Source organism: Oncorhynchus mykiss, chromosome 24, assembly GCF_057628025.1.
Source record: "Oncorhynchus mykiss isolate SJ-2025 chromosome 24, ASM5762802v1, whole genome shotgun sequence".
NCBI classification, from domain to species: domain Eukaryota; kingdom Metazoa; phylum Chordata; class Actinopteri; order Salmoniformes; family Salmonidae; genus Oncorhynchus; species Oncorhynchus mykiss.
In genome coordinates, this window is record NC_143045.1 from 19845501 (window position 1) to 19865451 (window position 19951).

General features: G+C 42.4%; 1 protein-coding gene across 4 annotated transcripts in view; it reads left to right on the forward strand.

The window, feature by feature from the left end:
- Nucleotides 1-19951, forward strand: part of dph1 (diphthamide biosynthesis 1) — a 105542-nt gene that overhangs the window by 32831 nt on the left and 52760 nt on the right. For all 4 annotated transcript variants that reach the window (XM_036961178.2, XM_090218617.1, XM_090218618.1 and 1 more), the window contains exon 4: nt 5580-5701. In XM_036961178.2, coding sequence (XP_036817073.1) covers nt 5580-5701 — 122 coding nt within the window. The remainder of the gene's footprint in view (nt 1-5579; nt 5702-19951) is intronic.

Here is a 19951-nt window from a genome sequence, read left to right on the forward strand (position 1 = left end):
CTATGCTGCTGTGGTGGGTAGACTGTTGCTGTGGTGGGTAGACTGTTGCTGTGGTGGGTAGACTGCTGCTGTGGTGGGTAGACTGCTGCTGTGGTGGGTAGACTGTTGCTGTGGTGGGTAGACTGTTGCTGTGGTGGGTAGACTGCTGCTGTGGTGGGTAGACTGCTGCTGTGGTGGGTAGACTGTTGCTGTGGTGGGTAGACTGCTGCTGTGGTGGGTAGACTGCTGCTGTGGTGGGTAGACTGCTGCTGTGGTGGGTAGACTGTTGCTGTGGTGGTTAGACTGTTGCTGTGGTGGGTAGACTGCTGCTGTGGTGGGTAGACTGCTGCTGTGGTGGGTAGACTGCTGCTGTGAATGCTGTGGTGGGTAGACTGCTACTGGGGTGGGTAGACTGCTGCTGTGGTGGGTAGACTGCTGCTGTGGTGGGTAGACTGCTGCTGTGGTGGGTAGACTGCTGCTGTGGTGGGTAGACTGCAGGGCATCTCTCTTCATTAGTCTTGTGGGATAGCCTATGCCCTATATATTTTTTAGCTGGGAGATATACATTTATGCGGCTCTAACAATGTCATTAGTATGCTTTAAAGAACAGCTGTGATGAGATTTAAGGAAGCTTATTGTTCAGAGAGCGCTACTAACACTTAGTGTCATAGTCTCCCATTATCATGATCCCTCGATTGCACAGCTCTCTCTGTCACACACACAACACACACACAACACACACTGAATCAAGACCTTGACTAGAGAAAGGATAAGCAAATAATATCTTGGAAGGACAATATTGATTTACTGGATGAGTTCCCTTCATCCGTGTGGCTGTGTTTTACTAGGCTCAGGTGGACTGTAGTGTCCTTCACACCAGAGCAGCCATTAGAGGAAGAGAGAGAGGGGAATGGAGAAGAGAACAAATATAAAGAGAGTCCATACCCCCCTGGAGGATGAAGGTAGTCCAGCACTGAGAGAGGAGAGGGACAGGAATATAAAAAGAGAGGGGGAATTAGAAAAGGAAATGGGTGTAAACAGAGAGATGAGAAAGTTCAAAGTTCAGACTCTATCTCGTATTAAACTGAAGGTTGAAGGTACAATGAACACCAGTGAAAGAGAGAAATTAAAACAGGGAGAGAGGGAGGACATGGCATCTGTAGCCTGTGTCCAGTATCTAATAGTTTGCGGACTGGGCAGCAGTAGACAGCCAGCTGTTGTTAGTCAGACTGGGTTGGTGGGTAGGCTACACTGTCTGTTGCAGTCTCCTGTTTTCACCTTTATTCTCACTTTTAATACTACCTATACTGGCTAGCCTAAATATGTCAAAACACAGTCCCTAAACCACAACACCCCCCTCTCCTCATCTCTTCTCTCTTTCCCCACTCTGTACTTTATCCATTCACACCTCTCTTTCCCAGTTTTCTGCATTCACTCCTTTTATTCAGTGTTTAGGAGTTTTACTTTGCATTTTAATCCCCCGGAAGGGATGATGAGATGCAGAATGAATTAATTTGCTGCTTTTAATAAATTCAAGCAAAAGAAAAACAGAACAGACCTTCTGTAGTAGTTGTATATAATGTGGAGTTGGGGATAGGGAAGTTGAATGTATGTTTATGCTAAGACCACAGATGGACAGATCCTCTGTAATTGACCCTGCCTCTGCAGTTTCCATCCAGATGTTCTATAAATCCATACTTGGCCCAGTACCCTATTACCCCGTCCCCCTCCCCCTTATTTGACCTTACTTACCCCTACCCCCACTAAGCCTCTATTCATACTGACACTCTAATATATCTCATATGTTGATGGAGGCTGACTGACTGATTGCTGCTCTGTTGTTCAATGATGATTGAGAGGTTGACCGATTAATCGGAATGGCCGATTAATTAGGGCTGATTTCAAGTTCCGATTATATATAAAAAATACACACATATATATATATATATATATATATATATATATATATATATATATATATATATACACTGCTCAAAAAAATAAAGGGAACACTTAAAAAACACAATGTAACTCCAAGTCAATCACACTTCTGTGAAATCAAACTGTCCACTTAGGAAGCAACACTGATTGACATAAATTTCACATGCTGTTGTGCAAATGGAATAGACAACAGGTGGAAGTTATAGGCAATTAGCAAGACACCCCCAATAAAGCAGTGGTTCTGCAGGTGGTGACCACAGACCACTTCTCAGTTCCTATGCTTCCCGGCCGATGTTTTGGTCACTTTTGAATACTGGTGGTGCTTTCACTCTAGTGGTAGCATGAGACGGAGTCTACAACCCACACAAGTGGCTCAGGTAGTGCAGCTCATCCAGGATGGCACATCAATGCGAGCTGTGGCAAGAAGGTTTGCTGTGTCTGTCAGCGTAGTGTCCAGAGCATGGAGGCGCTACCAGGAGACAGGCCAGTACATCAGGAGACGTAGAGGAGGCCGTAGGAGGGCAACAACCCAGCAGCAGGACCGCTACCTCCGCCTTTGTGCAAGGAGGAGCAGGAGGAGCACTGCCAGAGCCCTGCAAAATGACCCCCAGCAGGCCACAAATGTGCATGTGTCTGCTCAAACGGTCAGAAACAGACTCCATGAGGGTGGTATGTGGGCCCGACATCCACAGGTGGGGGGGTTGTGCTTACAGCCCAACACCGTGCAGGACGTTTGGCATTTGCCAGAGAACACCAAGATTGGCAAATTCGCCACTGGCGCCCTGTGCTCTTCACAGATGAAAGCAGGTTCACACTGAGCACATGTGACAGACGTGACAGAGTCTGGAGACGCCGTGGAGAACATTCTGCTGCCTGCAACATCCTCCAGCATGACCGGTTTGGCGGTGGGTCAGTCATGGTGTGGGGTGGCATTTCTTTGGGGGGCCGCACAGCCCTCCATGTGCTCGACAGATGTAGCCTGACTGCCATTAGGTACCGAGATGAGATCCTCAGACCCCTTGTGAGCCCATATGCTGGTGCGGTTGGCCCTGGGTTCCTCCTAATGCAAGACAATGCTAAACCTCATGTGGCTGGAGTGTGTCAGCAGTTCCTGCAAGAGGAAGGCATTGATGCTATGGACTGGCCCGCCCGTTCCCCAGACCTGAATCCAATTGAGCACATCTGGGACATCATGTCCTGCTCCATGCCACGTTGCACCACAGACTGTCCAGGAGTTGGCGGATGCTTTAGTCCAGGTCTGGGAGGAGATCCCTCAGGAGACCATCCGCCACCTCATCAGGAGCATGCCCAGGCGTTGTAGGGAGGTCATACAGGCACGTGGAGGCCACACACACTACTGAGCCTCATTTTGACTTGTTTTAAGGACATTACATCAAAGTTGGATCAGCCTGTAGTGTGGTTTTCCACTTTAATTTTGAGTGTGACTCCAAATCCAGACCTCCATAGGTTGATAAATTTGATTTCCATTGATCATTTTTGTGTGATTTTGTTGTCAGCACATTCAACTATGTAAAGAAAAAAGTATTTATTTTCAATGACAGCCTAGGAACTGTGGGTTAACTGCCTTGTTCAGGGGCAGAATGACAGATTTTCACCTTGTCAGCTCAGGGGTTCCAATCTTACAACCGCACAGCTAACTAGTCCAACGCTCTAACCATTGCACTGCACAAGTAATCTGCCTGTTACGCAAATGCAGTGGACGCCAAGGTAAATTGCTAGCTAGCATTAAACTTGTGTTATAAAAAACAATCAATCACAATAACTAGTTATAACTACTAATCCAGTTTAGCAGGCAATATTAACCAGGTGAAATTGTGTCATTCCTCTTGCGTTCATTGCACGCAGAGTCAGGCTATATGCAACAGTTTGGGCTGCCTGGCTCATTGCGAACTAATTTGCCAGAATTTTACGAAATTATGACATACATTGAAGGTTGTGCAATGTAACAAGAATATTTAGACTTAGGGATGCCACCCGTTAGATAAAATACAGAACGGTTCCGTATTTCACTGAAATAATAAACGTTTTGTTTTCGAAATTATAGTTTCCGTATTCTATCATATTAATGACCAAAGGCTCGTATTTCTGTGTGTTATTATGTTATAATTAAGTCTGATTTGATAGAGCAGTCTGACTGAGCAGCAGCAGGCCCGTAATCATTCATTCAAACTGCACTTTTGTGCGTTTTGCCAGCAGCTCTTCGCAAGCACAGCGCTGTTTATGACTTCAAGCCTATCAGCCTAATGACTAATGACTGGTGTAACTGATGTGAAATGGCTAGCTAGTTAGCTGGGTGTGCGCTAATACTGTCACTCGCTTTTAGATTTGGAGTAGTTATTCCCCTTGCGCTGCAAGGGCCGCCGCTTTTGTGGAGCGATTTGTAACGATGCTTCGAGTGTGGCTGTTGTCGATGTGTTCCTGGTTCGAGCCCAGGTAGGGGCGAGGAGGGGGACGGAAGCTATACTGTTACACTGACAATACTATAGTGCCTATAAGAACATCCAATAGTCAAAGGTATATGAAATACAAATGGTATAGAGAGAAATAGTCGTATCAATACTATAATAACTACAACCTAAAACCTCTTACCTTGGAATATTGAAGTCTCATGTTAAAAGGAACCACCAACTTTCATTTGTTCTCATGTTCTGAGCAAGGAACTTAAACGTTAGCTTTTTTTACATGGCACATATTTTACATGGCACATATTACTTTCTTCTCCAAAACTTTGTTTTTTGCATTATTTAAACCAAATTGAACATGTTTCATTATTTGATGCTAAATTGATTTTATTGATGTTTTATATTAAGTTAAAATAAGTGTTAATTCAGTATTGTTGTAATTGTCATTATTACAAATAAAAAAATAAAAAATAAATTGGCCGATTTAATCGGAATTGGCTTTTTTGGTCCTCCAATAATCGGTATCGGCATTGAAAAAAATCATAATCGGTCGACCTCTAGTTCAGGGACCACCAATGTTTGGCATGTCAATCATAAAGGGATGGAAAAGCAATATCTGAGTGGTATGACTCATATGAGTTGCTCCTAGTCCCTCTACTTGACTTGTCCCACTCAGAAGCAGCCAGTAAGTACATGGTAACATGGTGAGACTGGGGATTGATCTACTTAATGACTTGTCCTAGTCAGAGACCGCCAGTGCAAGGTGAGACTGGGGATTGATCTACTTAATGACTTGTCCCAGTCAGATACAGCCAGTGCATGGTGAGACTGGGGATTGATCTACTTAATGACTTGTCCTAGTCAGAGACAGCCCGTACATGGTAACATGCTGAGACTGGGGATTGATCTACTTAATGACTTGTCCTAGTCAGAGACAGCCAGTGCATGGTGAGACTGGGGATTGATATACTTAATGATTTATCCTAGTCAGAGACAGCCCGTACATGGTAACATGCTGAGACTGGGGATTGAGCCTGCTGACCCTATCAGGATGCTCGGAGCCAGGTGGGGTATCACTCGCCATGGTAACCATCGGGAGAGGGGGAGGTCAGTGGGGCTAATAGACTGAGCTGTGTGTGTTGAATGACGGGGACAGTTCAGTTTGTGCTCATGTACGGTCAGAGGAGTGGTTTTCATCATGGTGTGTGTGTGTGTGTGTGTTTGTGACTGTCCCAGGTTCACAGAGGCAGACACCATTGTGATGGGTGATGTGACGTACGGAGCCTGCTGCGTGGACGACTTCACGGCTCGGGCCCTGGGGGCAGACTTCATGGTGCACTACGGCCACAGCTGCCTCAGTGAGTCTCGCTCTCTCTCAGACAGACAGACAGACAGACAGACAGACAGACAGACAGACAGACAGAAACAAACACACAGACAGACAGACAGAAACAAACACACAGACAGACAGACAGAAACAAACACACACACAGACAGACAGAAACAAACACGCACACAGACAGACAGAAACAAACACACACACAGACAGACATAAACACACACACAGACAGACAGAAACAAACACACACAGACAGAAACACACACACAGACAGAAACACACACACACACACAGACAGACAGAAACACACACACACACACACACACACACACAGAGACAGAAACAAACACACACAGACAGAAACACAGAAACACACACACAGACAGAAACACACACACACAGACAGAAACAAACACACACACAGAAACAAACACAGAAACACACACACACACACACACACACAGAAACAAACAAACACACACACACAGAAACAAACACAGAAACAAACAAACACACACACACACACACACACAACTCATTAGTAATCGAATCCCATCCCTAAAGCATACGCAAACATAAATGCACACTCCAGGGTTTCCGTTAGCCGGCTTTTGCCCCCCCCCAAATGAAAAGCTGTTAAATGACCTGGGGGAAAAAAACACCATTGATGGAAATACATTTGACTGTCAGGCTTATCAGTCTATAGGTTAATTAGCAGAATTAAATTTGCCTGTGTGTATTTTCGTTAGTCATGTATCTTATTTATCCAACACAACTATCACAGCACACAGAGACTATGTTGAGCTGGATTTCTCCTCCAGATCCTCAGCTGGTTGCTGCCGGAGTAAATATGTTTTTATAAACCCATTCATTACACAACAAATGTTTTATTTGTATTTATTTTTCTCCCTTTTTCTCCCCGATTTCGTGTTATCCAATTGGTAGTTTGGTCTTGTCAGTCTTGTCCCATCGCTGCAACTCCCGTACGGACTTGGGAGAGGCGAAAGTCGAGAGCCGTGCGTCCTCCAAAACACAACACAATCCAGCCAAGGTGCACTGCTTCTTGACACAATGCCCGCTTAACCCGGAAGCCAGCTGCACCAATGTGTCGGAGGAAGCACCTGGCCTGCCACAGGAGTCGCTTGAGCGCGATGGGACAAGAACATCCCTGCCGGCCAAACCCTCCCCTAACCTGGATGACGCTGGGCCAATCGTGCACCGCCCCATGGGTCTCCCGGTCGCGGCCGGCTGCGACAGAGCCTGGACTCGAACCAGGATCTCTAGAGGCACAGCTAACACTGCGGTGCAGTGCCTTAGACCACAGCTAACACTGCGGTGCAGTGCCTTAGACCACAGCTAACACTGCGGTGCAGTGCCTTAGACCACAGCTAACACTGCGGTGCAGTGCCTTAGACCACAGCTAACACTGCGGTGCAGTGACTTAGACCACAGCTTAGACCACCTTAGACCACTGTGCCACTAGGGAGGCGCCCATTGCACAACAATTCTAAATGCAATTGCATGTTAAAAACAGTTTTGTGCACTATTAAAAATACATACTATTTTGAGATCTCAACTGGAAATTGAATCGTGCCTCCCATTCACCAGTCAAGTGCAGGAAACAGGCTATCAACACATCACTCACCACTTTACAATGTGAGCTGGAGGCAGTATGCATTTTGAAAACTTACTTCATTTTTTGAAACCTAAATGTTTATTTCATATTATGGAGGCATGTCTTTTACCCTGTTTCAAAGTAGGCAAAATCCCACCATTGAAACATGGATGCAATTCAAAACGTTTTTTGTTTCTCAAAATAATTGTCACGTAGTTAATCATAAAATTCTGAATTAAAATGATAAAAAATATCAAAGTTAAGTCAACTAATGCAAAATCAACAGCCTCTGCCATATGGACACATTGATACACTGTGATCCATTAGCGCCTAAAGAAATGAGCGCATGAAACTCATAGCCTATAGGCCAATGCAGCAGTAGGCCTATAACTTCCATTGTGCTTTCACATTGAGGATGGGAGATTATTGGAAAGATTTATCTAGTGTACTGTGAGGATCTATACCTTTAATATATTACATTTGCTATGGATGGGGAAAAAACAACACTTTCCTTAATTTCCATGCAGCAGACCAGGTACTTACTTCTATGAGTGTTCAGGTGCGCTTGCTCCCTCAACATTATCAGGACAGAGAAACCAGACTCATGCTTATTGCTCACATAGAGCACTCCAAACAACGAACAATGAAAGAATGGACAAATCTCGTAAATGATGCTTATGAAATAAACCATAGCTTGTTTCTCAAAAATGTAGCAGGTTGTGAACTCTCCAAATAACGTTTCCACTCCAAGAATGAGAACGGTAAATGACTGTAATTACTACATGCATTAACAGAAATGTATGTAAACAAATGACGCAGATTAACGGTATATATTCTACTGGTGACATACAGTACCAGTCACAGGTTTGGACACACCTAGTCATTCAAGGGTTTTTCTTTATTTGTACTATTTTCTACATTGTAGAAAATTAATGAAGACATCACAACTATGAAATAACACATATGGAATCATGTTGTAACCAAAAAAGTGTTAAACTAATGAAACCATATTTTATATTTGAGATTCTTCAAAGTAGCCACCCTTTATCTTGATGACAGCTTTGTACACTTGTCACCTGGAATGAATTTCAAATAACTTCTCTAGGGTTCGGGTCCATCATTGGGAATTTTGGATGAAAAGCATGCCCAAATTAAACTGCCTGCTACTCTGCCATAAAGGCTAGAATATGCATATAATTAGTAGATTTGGATAGAAAACACTGTGACGTTTCTAAAACTGTTTGAATGATGTCTGTGAGTATAACAGACCTCATATGGCAGGCAAAAACCTGGAAAAAAATCCAACCATGAAGTGGGAAATTTGAGGTTAGGGATTTTTCGACTCTTGCCCTATCGAATACACAGTGTATGTGGGGTCATGTTGCACTTCCTAAGGCTTCCACAAGATGTCAACAGTCTTTAGAACCTTTTTTGATGCTCTACTGTGATGTTGGAGCGAATGAGAGGGGAATGAGTCAGCGCTAACAACAATTTGGACATAAATTATGGACATTATCGAACAAAACAAACCTTTATTGTGGAACTGGGATTCCTGGGAGTGCATTTTGATGAAGATCATCAAAGGTAAGTGAATATTTATAATGCTATTTCTGACTTCTGTTGACTCCAACCTGGCGGATATCAATTTGGCTTGATTTGTTGTCTGAGCACCGTACTCAGATTATTGCATGGTTTGCTTTTACGAGTATTTCTGTAAATTGATGTGGCTCTCTGCAAAATCACAGTATGTTTTGGAACTACTGAACATAACGCGCCAATGTAAACTCACATTTTTTGATATAAATATGAACTTTACCAAACAAAACATACATGTATTGTGTAACATGAAGTCCTATGAGTGTCATCTGATGAAGGTCATCAAAGGTTAGTGATTCCTTTGATCTATATTTCTGGTTTTTGTGACTCCTATCTTTGGCTGGAAAAATGGCTGTGTTTTTTTGACTTGGGTATGACCTAACATAATCATATGTTGTGCTTTCGCTGTAAAGCATTTTTGAAATCGGACATGATGGGTAGATTAACAAGACGTTTATCTTTCATTTGCTATATTGGACTTGTTAATGTGTGAAAGTTACATATTTCAAAATGTGGAATGTTGTCGAGGGGTTCCGCTAGCGGAACGCCTGCCCGAGTAAGGTTAACGGGCGTGCCTTGTTAAAAGTTAATTTGTGGAATTTATTTCCTTAATGCATTTGTGCCAATCAGTTGTGTTGTGACAAGGTAGGGTTGGTACAGTGCCTTGCGAAAGTATTCGGCCCCCTTGAACTTTGCAACCTTTTGCCACATTTCAGGCTTCAAACATAAAGATATAAAACTGTATTTTTTTGTGAAGAATCAACAACAAGTGGGACACAATCATGAAGTGGAACGACATTTATTGGATATTTCAAACTTTTTTAACAAATCAAAAACTGAAAAATTGGGCGTGCAAAATTATTCAGCCCCTTTACTTTCAGTGCAGCAAACTCTCTCCAGAAGTTCAGTGAGGATCTCTGAATGATCCAATGTTGACCTAAATGACTAATGATGATAAATACAATCCACCTGTGTGTAATCAAGTCTCCGTATAAATGCACCTGCACTGTGATAGTCTCAGAGGTCCGTTAAAAGCGCAGAGAGCATCATGAAGAACAAGGAACACACCAGGCAGGTCCGAGATACTGTTGTGGAGAAGTTTAAAGCCGGATTTGGATACAAAAATATTTCCCAAGCTTTAAACATCCCAAGGAGCACTGTGCAAGCGATAATATTGAAATGGAAGGTGTATCAGACCACTGCAATTCTACCAAGACCTGGCCGTCCCTCTAAACTTTCAGCTCATACAAGGAGAATACTGATCAGAGATGCAGCCAAGAGGCCCATGATCACTCTGGATGAACTGCAGAGATCTACAGCTGAGGTGGGAGACTCTGTCCATAGGACAACAATCAGTCGTATATTGCACAAATCTGGCCTTTATGGAAGAGTGGCAAGAAGAAAGCCATTTCTTAAAGATATCCATAAAAAGTGTCATTTAAAGTTTGCCACAAGCCACCTGGGAGACACACCAAACATGTGGAAGAAGGTGCTCTGGTCAGATGAAACCAAAATTGAACTTTTTGGCAACAATGCAAAACGTTATGTTTGGCGTAAAAGCAACACAGCTGAACACACCATCCCCACTGTCAAACATGGTGGTGGCAGCATCATGGTTTGGGCCTGCTTTTCTTCAGCAGGGACAGGGAAGATGGTTAAAATTGATGGGAAGATGGATGGAGCCAAATACAGGACCATTCTGGAAGAAAACCTGATGGAGTCTGCAAAAGACCTGAGATTGGGACGGAGATTTGTCTTCCAACAAGACAATGATCCAAAACATAAAGCAAAATCTACAATGGAATGGTTCAAAAATAAACATATCCAGGTGTTAGAATGGCCAAGTCAAAGTCCAGACCTGAATCCAATCGAGAATCTGTGGAAAGAACTGAAAACTGCTGTTCACAAATGCTCTCCATCCAACCTCACTGAGCTCAAGCTGTTTTGCAAGGAGGAATGGGGAAAAAATTCAGTCTCTCGATGTGCAAAACTGATAGAGACATACCCCAAGCGACTTACAGCTGTAATCGCAGCAAAAGGTGGCGCTACAAAGTATTAACTTAAGAGGGCTGAATAATTTTGCACGCCCAATTTTTCAGTTTTTGATTTGTTAAAAAAGTTTGAAATATCCAATAAATGTCGTTCCACTTCATGATTGTGTCCCACTTGTTGTTGATTCTTCACAAAAAAATACAGTTTTATATCTTTATGTTTGAAGCCTGAAATGTGGCAAAAGGTCGCAAAGTTCAAGGGGGCCGAATACTTTCGCAAGGCACTGTATATAGAAGATAGGCCTATTTGGCAAAAGAACAGCTCAAATAATCAAAGAGAAATGACAGTCCATCATTATTTGAAGACATGAAGGTCAGTCAATCTGGAAAATGTCAAGATCTTTGAAAGTTTCTTCAAGTGCATACACAAAAACCATCAAACGCTATGATGAAACTGGCTGTCATGAGGACCGCCACAGGAATGGAAGACCAAAAGTTACCTCAGCTGCAGAGGATCAGTTCATTGGTGTTACCAGCCTAAATAAATGCTTCACAGAGTTCAAGTAACAGACACATCTCAACATCAACCTTTCAGAGGAGACTGCATGGTCGAATTGTTGCAAAGAAACCACTACTAAAGGTCACCAATAATAAGAAGAGACTTGCTTGGGCCAAGAAACACAAGCAATGGACATTAGACTGGTGGAAATCTGTCCTTTTGGCCTGAAGAGTACAAATGTGATATTTTTGGTTCCAACTGCCATGTCTTTGTGAGACGCAGAGTAGGTGAACGGATGATCTCTGCGTGTGTGGTTCCCACCGTGAAGCATGGAGGAGTTGGTGTGGGGGTGCTTTGCTGGTGACATTGTCAGTAATTTATTTAGAATTCATGGCACACTTAACCAGCATGGCTACCACAGTACTCTGCAGCGATGCAGCGATCATCGCGTTTTCACTCAGTGGGGCTGTCATTTGTTTTTCAACAGGACAATGACCCAAAACACCTCCATGCTGTGTAAGGGCTATTTGACCAATAAGGGGAGTGATGGGATGCTACATCAGATGACCTGGCCTCCACAATCACCTGACCTCAACCCAATTGAGATGGTTTGTGATGATTTAGACAGCAGAGTGAAGGAGAGCAGCCAACAAGTGTTCATTATATGTGTGAACTCCTTCAAGACTGTTGGACAAGCATTTCAGGTGACGCTGGTTGAGAGAATGCCAAGTGTGCAAAGCCGTCATCAAAGGAACTCAGTTTTTAACAAATTCTTGACATTTAATCTTAGTACACATTCCCTGTCTTAGGTCAGTTAGGATCACCACTTATTTTAAGAATGTTAAATGTCAGAATAATAGTAGAGAGAATGATTTATTTCAGCTTTTATGTATTTCATCACATTCCCAGTGGGTCAGAAGTTTACACACACTCAATTAGTATTTGGTAGCATTGCCTTTAAATAGTTTAACTTGGGTCCAACATTTCAGGTAGCCTTCCACAAGCTTCCCACAATAAGTTGGGTGAATTTTGACCCATTCCTCCTGACAGGGCTGTTGTACCTGAGTCAGGTTTGTAGACCTCCTTGCTCGCATGCACTTTTTCAGTTCTGCCCACAAATGTTCTATAGGATTGAGGTCAGGGCTTTGTGATGGCCACTCCAATACCTTGACTTTGTTGTCCTTAAGCTATATTGCCACAACTTTGGAAGTGTGCTTGGGGTCATTGACCATTTAGAAGACACATTTGTGACCAAGCTTTAACTTCCTGACTCTGATGTCTTGAGATGTTGCTTCAATATATCCACATAATTTTCATCCCTCATGAGGCCATCTATTTTGTGAGGTGCACTGGTCCCTCCTGCAGCAAAGCACCCCCACGGTGCCACCACCGTGCTTCAAGGGTTGGGATGGTCTTCTTCGGCTTGCCAGCATTCCCCTTTTTCCTCCAAACATAACAATAGTCATTATGACCAAACAGTTCTATTTTTGTTTCATCAGACCAAAGGACATTTCTCCAAAAGTGCGATCTTTGTCCCCATATGCAGTTGCAAACCATAGTCTGGCTTTTATATGGCGGTTTTGGATCAGTGGCTTCTTCCATGCTGAGCGGCCTTTCAGGTTATGTCGATATAGGACTTGTTTTACTGTGGATATAGATACTTTGTACCTGTTTTTCCTCCAGCATCTTCACAAGGTCCTTTGCTGTTGTTCTGGGATTGATTTGCACTTTTTGCACCAAAGTAGGTTCATCTCCAGGAGACAGAACGCGCTTCCTTCCTGGATTGTGTGCTCCCATGGTGTTTAAACTTGTTGTTTGTATAGATGAACGTGGTACCTTCAGGTGTTTGGAAATTGCTCCCATGGATGAACCAGACTTGTGGAGGTCTACAATTGGTCTTGGCTGATTTCTTTTGATTTTCCTATGACGTCAAGAAAAGAGACACTGAGTTTGAAGGTAGGCCTTGAAATACATCCACAGGAGCACCTCCAATTGACTCAAATTATATAAATTAGCCTATCAGAAGCTTCTAAAGTCATCACATAATTTTCTGGAATTTTCCAAGCTGTTTAAAGGCACAGTCAACTTAGTGTACAGTATGTAAACTTCTGACCCACTGGAATTGTGATACACTGAATTATAAGTGTAATAATCTGTCTAAACAATTGTTGGAAAAATTACTAGTCATGCACAGAGTAGATGTCCTAACCGACTTGCCAAAACTATAGTTTGTTAACAAGACATTTGTGGAGTGGTTGAAAAATGAGTTTTAATGACTCCGACCTAAGTTTATGTTAACTTCCGACTTCAACTGTATGTAAATAAGTTATTTTTGTTATTAAAAAAATATATATATATATATATATATATATATATATATATATATATATATATATATATATATATATATATATATTAGCAAAAAAAAAATATTTTTATTTTTTATGTTTGAAAATGCCATTTCTTTGGCTGCTTCATTACATGAGTTTTGTGTTCTGTTAAGATGCATTATCATCATCTACATGTGACTTATGTCCTTCTGAGCACTGGAATAGAAACTCTGACACACACACACACACACACACACACACACACACACACACATACTCAGGGCATAAGTATGATAGACAGACACCATAAAACAGCAAGATCAATACCAGCAGCACATACAGAATGTAGGTTTTGTACTATAAGTGCCTGACTCTGGGTAGTACTCAATAGCTCAGTATGTGTGCTTAGCTGCAGCTTTGTAAGGCCTGTCAGACCTTTAGAGGCTGGACAGCAGCACATTTACTCAGACGATCAATGGAAAACATGCATTAGGGCTGTCCTTTGAAAAGCCTGTTCAGATCTTAAGGACCCTTCATTCCCTGCGCTGCTCTCATCCTGTCTGCAGCACAATATAGCAGGAAATGCTGAATCGATATTTGTGAAATCTCCTTGGCAGAACGAGTTGAACAAGGCTCACTCCCAAATACCACACCTGACCACAAGAATATTAATCCAATACACCAGCTGACTGCTTTAACAAACCAACAAGCAAACAATACATACTCTCTAACCAACCAACAGAAACACAACACCCACTCTCTGTGTTCTGCACTCACATACAAGGGAATATGTCTAGAAGGCCAGCATCCCACAATCGCCTCTTCACTGTTGACGTTGAGGGTACTATTTAATGAAGCTGCCAGTTGAGGACTTGTGAGGCGTCTGTTTCGCAAACTAGACACTCTAATATACTTGTCCTTTTGCTCAGTTGTGCACCGGGGCTTCCCACTCCTCTTTTTATTCTGGTTAGAGACAATTTGCGTGAAGGGAGTAGTACACAGCGTTGTATGAGATCTTCAGTTTCTTGGCAATTTCTCGCATGGAATAGACTTCATTTCTCAGAAAAAGAATAGACCGACAAGTTTAAGAAGAAAGATCTTTGTTTCTGGCCATTTTGAGCCTGTAATCGAACCCACAAATACTGATGCTCCAGATACTCAACAAGTCTAAACTAGTCCAGTTTTATTGCTTCTTCAATCAGAACAACAGTTTTCAGCTGTGCTAACATAATTGCAAAAGGCTTTTCTAATGATCAATTAGCCTTTTAAAATTCTAAACTTGGATTAACTAACGTGCCATTGGAACACAGAAGAGATGGTTGCTGATAATGGGCCTCTGTACGCCTATGTAGATATTCCATTAAAAATCAGCCGTTTTTAGCTACAATAGTCATTTACAATATTAACAATGTCTACACTGTATTTCTGACAAGCGGTAGCCATGAGAAAACTATATATTTTTTACAATTTTAACCTTGCTAGTCAGTTAAGAACAAATTCTTATTTTCAATTAACAGTCTAGGAACAACTGCCTTGAACAACTGCCTCAGGGGCAGACCGACAGATTTTTACCTTGTCAGCTGGGGGATTCGATCTTGCAACCTTTCGGTTACTAGTCCAACGCTCTAACCACTAGGCTACCTGCTGCTTGATTCGACATGTACATAAAAGTGCTCATGTCAAATTCTGACCGACCGGCTCAATTGGGTCTTATGTAGCAAAAATTGAAATGGTGTGTTTTACATTGGATAAAAGTAGAGACTCAGGGCTAGAAAATGGTATATCATACACTACAGTTCAGGAACAATGGGAAAGTCATTCTGCTTTGAAAGTTGATAAACTTGTAACCCCACTTTTGGGAAATTGACCTTTGAATGTTTTGGTACCTACAGGAGAGCTCTTCTTTGTCTACACCCATTCAGCATTGTTCACACCCTCTTAAGCTTTATCCCCACCCATCTCTTTAACTTCTTGGTGACGGGGCAGTATTTTCACGTCCGGATCAAATGCATGCCCAAATTCAACTGCCTGCTACTCATCCCCAGAAGATAAGATATGCATATTATTATTGGATAGAAAACATTCAGAAATTTCTAAAACTGTTTGAATCATGTTTGTGAGTATAACAGAACCTATTTAGCAGGCGAAACCTCGAGGACAAACCATTCAGATTTTTTGTTGTTGTTGAGGTCACTCTCTTTTCAATGGGTTTCATTGGGAATCTAGATTTCTAAGGGACCTTCTTGCAGTTCCTACCGCTTCCACTGGATGTCACCAGTCTTTAGAAATTGGTTGAGGTTTTTCCTTTGTGTAATGAAGAAGTAGCCCTGTTCAGAACGAGGGTCACTTGTAGTGTACTGTTAGATAGAGGAGTGTGACCAGATAGCATGCTACAGTTTGTTTTCCTCCTGTATTGAACACAGATCATCCCGTCTTCAATTTTATCGATTATTTACATAAAAAAATACCTAAAGTTGTATTACAAAAGTAATTTGAAATGTTTTGGAAAAGTTTACACGTAACTTTTGAGATATTTTGTAGTCACGTTGCACAAGTTGGAACGGGTGTTTTTCTGGATCAAACGCGCCAAATAAATGGACATTTTGGATATATATCGACGGAATTAATCGAACAAAAGGACCATTTGTTATGTTAATGGGACATATTGGAATGCCAACAAAATAATCTCGTCAAAGGTAAGGCATGAATTATATTTTTATTTGTGCGTCTTGTGTCGCGCCTGCAGGGTTGAAAAGCCTTTTTGAAATCTGACATGTTGGCTGGTTTCACAACAAGTGTAGCTTTAATTTGCTATCGTGCATGTGTGATTTAATGAAAGTTAGATTTTTATAGTAATTTATTTGAATTTGGCGCTCTGCATTTTCCCTGGCTTTTGGCCAGGTGGGATGCTAGCATCCCACATATCCCAGAGAGGGTTCTGTCCGAACAACCGCAATCAAGCACCCAAGCTAACTGGCTAACGTTGGCTAGCTACTTCCAGACACAAATGAGAGAACAGCTCACTCTGACCATTTTACTCGCCTTAGCAGAGCTGGTTAGGCTTTTTTTTTATATATATATATTTTTTACGCCTTTTTCTCCTCAATTTTTGTGATATCCAATTGGTAGTTACGGTCTTGTCCTATCGCTGCACCAGCCGTACGGTCTCGGGAGAGGCGAAGGTCAAGAGCCGTGCATCCTCCAAAACACAACCCCGCCAAGCCTCACTGCTTCTTGAAACAATGCTCGCTTAACCTGGAAGCCAGCCGCACCAATGAATCGGAGAAAACGCCATACACCTGGCGACCATGTCAGCATGCATTGCACCCGGCCCTCCACAGGAGTCACTAGAGCGCGATGGGACAAGGACAGCCCAGCCGGCCAAACTCTCCCCTAATCCGGACGACGCTTGGCCAATTGTACGCCGCCTCATGAGTCTGTCGGTCGCAGCCGGCTGCAACACAGCCTCGGATCGAACCAACATCTGTAGTGGTTAGGCTGTTTTTATGGTGGCTGCATCCTGTTATGGGTATGCTTATAAATGTCAAGAACTTGGGAGTTTTGGGGTGATTAAAATACACAGAATAGCGCTAAGCACAGGCAAATTCCTGGAGGAAAACTGGGTTCAGTCTGCTTTCTACCAGACACTGGGAGATGAATTCACCTTTCAGCAGGACAATAGCCTAAAACACAAGGCCAAATATACACTGGAGTTGCTTAGCAAGACGACATTGAATGTTCCTGAGTTGTCTAGTTACAGTTTTGACTTAAATTGGCTTGAAAATGTATGGCAAGACTTAAAAATGACTTTCTAGCAATGATCAACAACCAACTTGACAGAGCTTGAAGAATAAAAAATAATAAACAGATAAATGTGTCAATATTGTACAATGCAAAGCTCTTCGAGACTTACCCAGAAAGACTTCCGGCTGTAATCGCTGCAGAAGGTGATTCTAACATGTCTAACAGGTATCGGGTGTGAATAGCTATGTAAATTAATTATTAATGTTTTTCATTTTCAATACATTTGCAAACATAAAAAAGAAAAGAAAGGAGGACCAAGGCACTCTTCATATAATTAATTACAATACCTTTATTAGTATGGCATGTTCAATAGAAACAGTTCTAAAAATCAGCCGAGTCTCGGCTGCATGGCCTTCGTTGGGGAGTACAAAAAAATAATACAATGTCCTCTTTTGAACAGCTTTTCCAATTAGCCCTAATTAGAAGAGGGAGTGGTTACAAAACTGATTGGACACACCTAGTAAGCAATACTATACATATTAAAGGCTGAAATACTGTAGCTAAGTTATCATAAAAATACAACTCCAAGCTAGAAGTATCAGAAGACTAAAAGGTAGTTCTAACCTTAAATATGACTGGGAGAAGTGTCAAAAATAAGAAAGCAATATGTTCTATAGTACACTAGAACACAGCAAAACATGAACAACAACAGTCTAAACATAGCTGAGGGCAATTAAGCAAAAATTCCACTAGATGACAGCAAATGGACTTATCACGACCCTACAGGAAGGGTGAGAAATACATATCTTCATTTAAAACAGGGTATTTAGAGGAAGCATTTAAAAAAAACTGTTTTCCCTTTGTCATTATGGTGTATTGTGTGTAGATGGGTGAGAAAATGTGGAATAAGTCAAGGGATATGAATACTTCCTGAAGGCACTGTATGTATTAATCATATAATTCACATGTCATGTGAAGGGAACAAATTAACCTGTACTTGAAACACGATGGTTGAAATTCAAATTCCAAGAATCTAAACGGCCAATCATTATCAATTAGTATTTTGCAGTCCTCCCTGAAATGACTGAATTGAAATGGAATTGACCCAACCTTGGCGGACGGTCTGCGTTCTCTCTGCTCTGTGAGGAGTGGAGGAGGTCTCTATAGCTGTGGTTGACTGACAGCAGTCAGCATCACATGAAGTGGAAGTGTTGAGGCTTCATCAGCAACACAACTAAAGGTGTCAGTCACCTGCAGGAGATGAAAGACACTCTGCCCTCCTTGACTGACACATGAAAATGCTGTCTCCCTCCCTCCCTTCTATCTCTCTCTCTCCATCTATTTTTCATGTTTTTCCTATTGCTACCGGTCATCTTTCATTCAGACTTTTTTCTCTCTGTCCCACCTGCTGTGGCTTTGTGTGCATCTGTGTGTGCATGCATTGGTGTGTGTGTATATGTGTGGCATGTTCTCATGTCTTATTGAGTGTTTGTATGAGTGAGAAAATAAGTGAGTGAGTGATTTGAAGGAGTGTATGGGAGTGAGTAATAGAAATGGAGAATGTGTTAAAGAGAAAGGAGGAGGAAATGAAAGAGAGTGAGTTGAGGCTGGCTCATTGGCAGTGGCTTTAATTGCAGTGACTAGGTGCTCTCAGAAAGCCGTGCTAATGTGATCAGAGAATGGATCGATCCCACTGCTGTGCCCTTTGTTTTTGGGAGCACCTGTAAACATGCTGCAGCTGTATGCCTATGTCTCTCTATGTCTGTCTGCTTTGCTTGGAGACGTGGGGACTCCATTCAGTGTACCCTTAGTCACTTATCACCGCCACAGCCCGCCATCTCCTCAGCCCAGCCGCCTGGTATTCCCTCTCCCTCTGGTCTGTCTGTCTTGTCTGCCCGCTGTCTCCCTTTCTGCCTGCTGTCTGTCTCCTCCCTGCCTGTTGTCTATCTGTCTCCTCCCTGCCTGTTGTCTATCTGTCTGTCTCCCTGCCTGTCTGTCTGCTGCCTGTCTGCCTACATGTTTGTCTGTCTGCCTGCCTAACTGGGCAAGTGGAGTCTTTACTCCTTGTCTGTCCTCAGTTCCACAACATCTCCCCATTCCAACCACCTGGTATTTGTAACTTCTCTCTGTCTCCCACCTAGACCTGTTTCTTACTATCCATCTCTCTCTGTCCTTCCTTCCTGATACTGCTACCCATTTATCACTCCTGGTGCCTGGTAATTGACAATTCCAAATCCTCTCGTTCTCTTTCTCCCGTTACCCCTGTATTTTAATATATACAGTACATTACCTCTCCCTATCCCACCCAAAATTGAATGACAATGTGTTTTCTTCCAGCCCACTTCTATAGCTAGTAGGACTGGAAATAACCAGGGACCTCACGATACGATATTATCACGATACTTAGGTGCCGATATGTATTGTGATTCTCACGATTAGATTAATTGCATTTAGATTTTATTACGATGTGATGTTCCAAACATATTGCTCACTT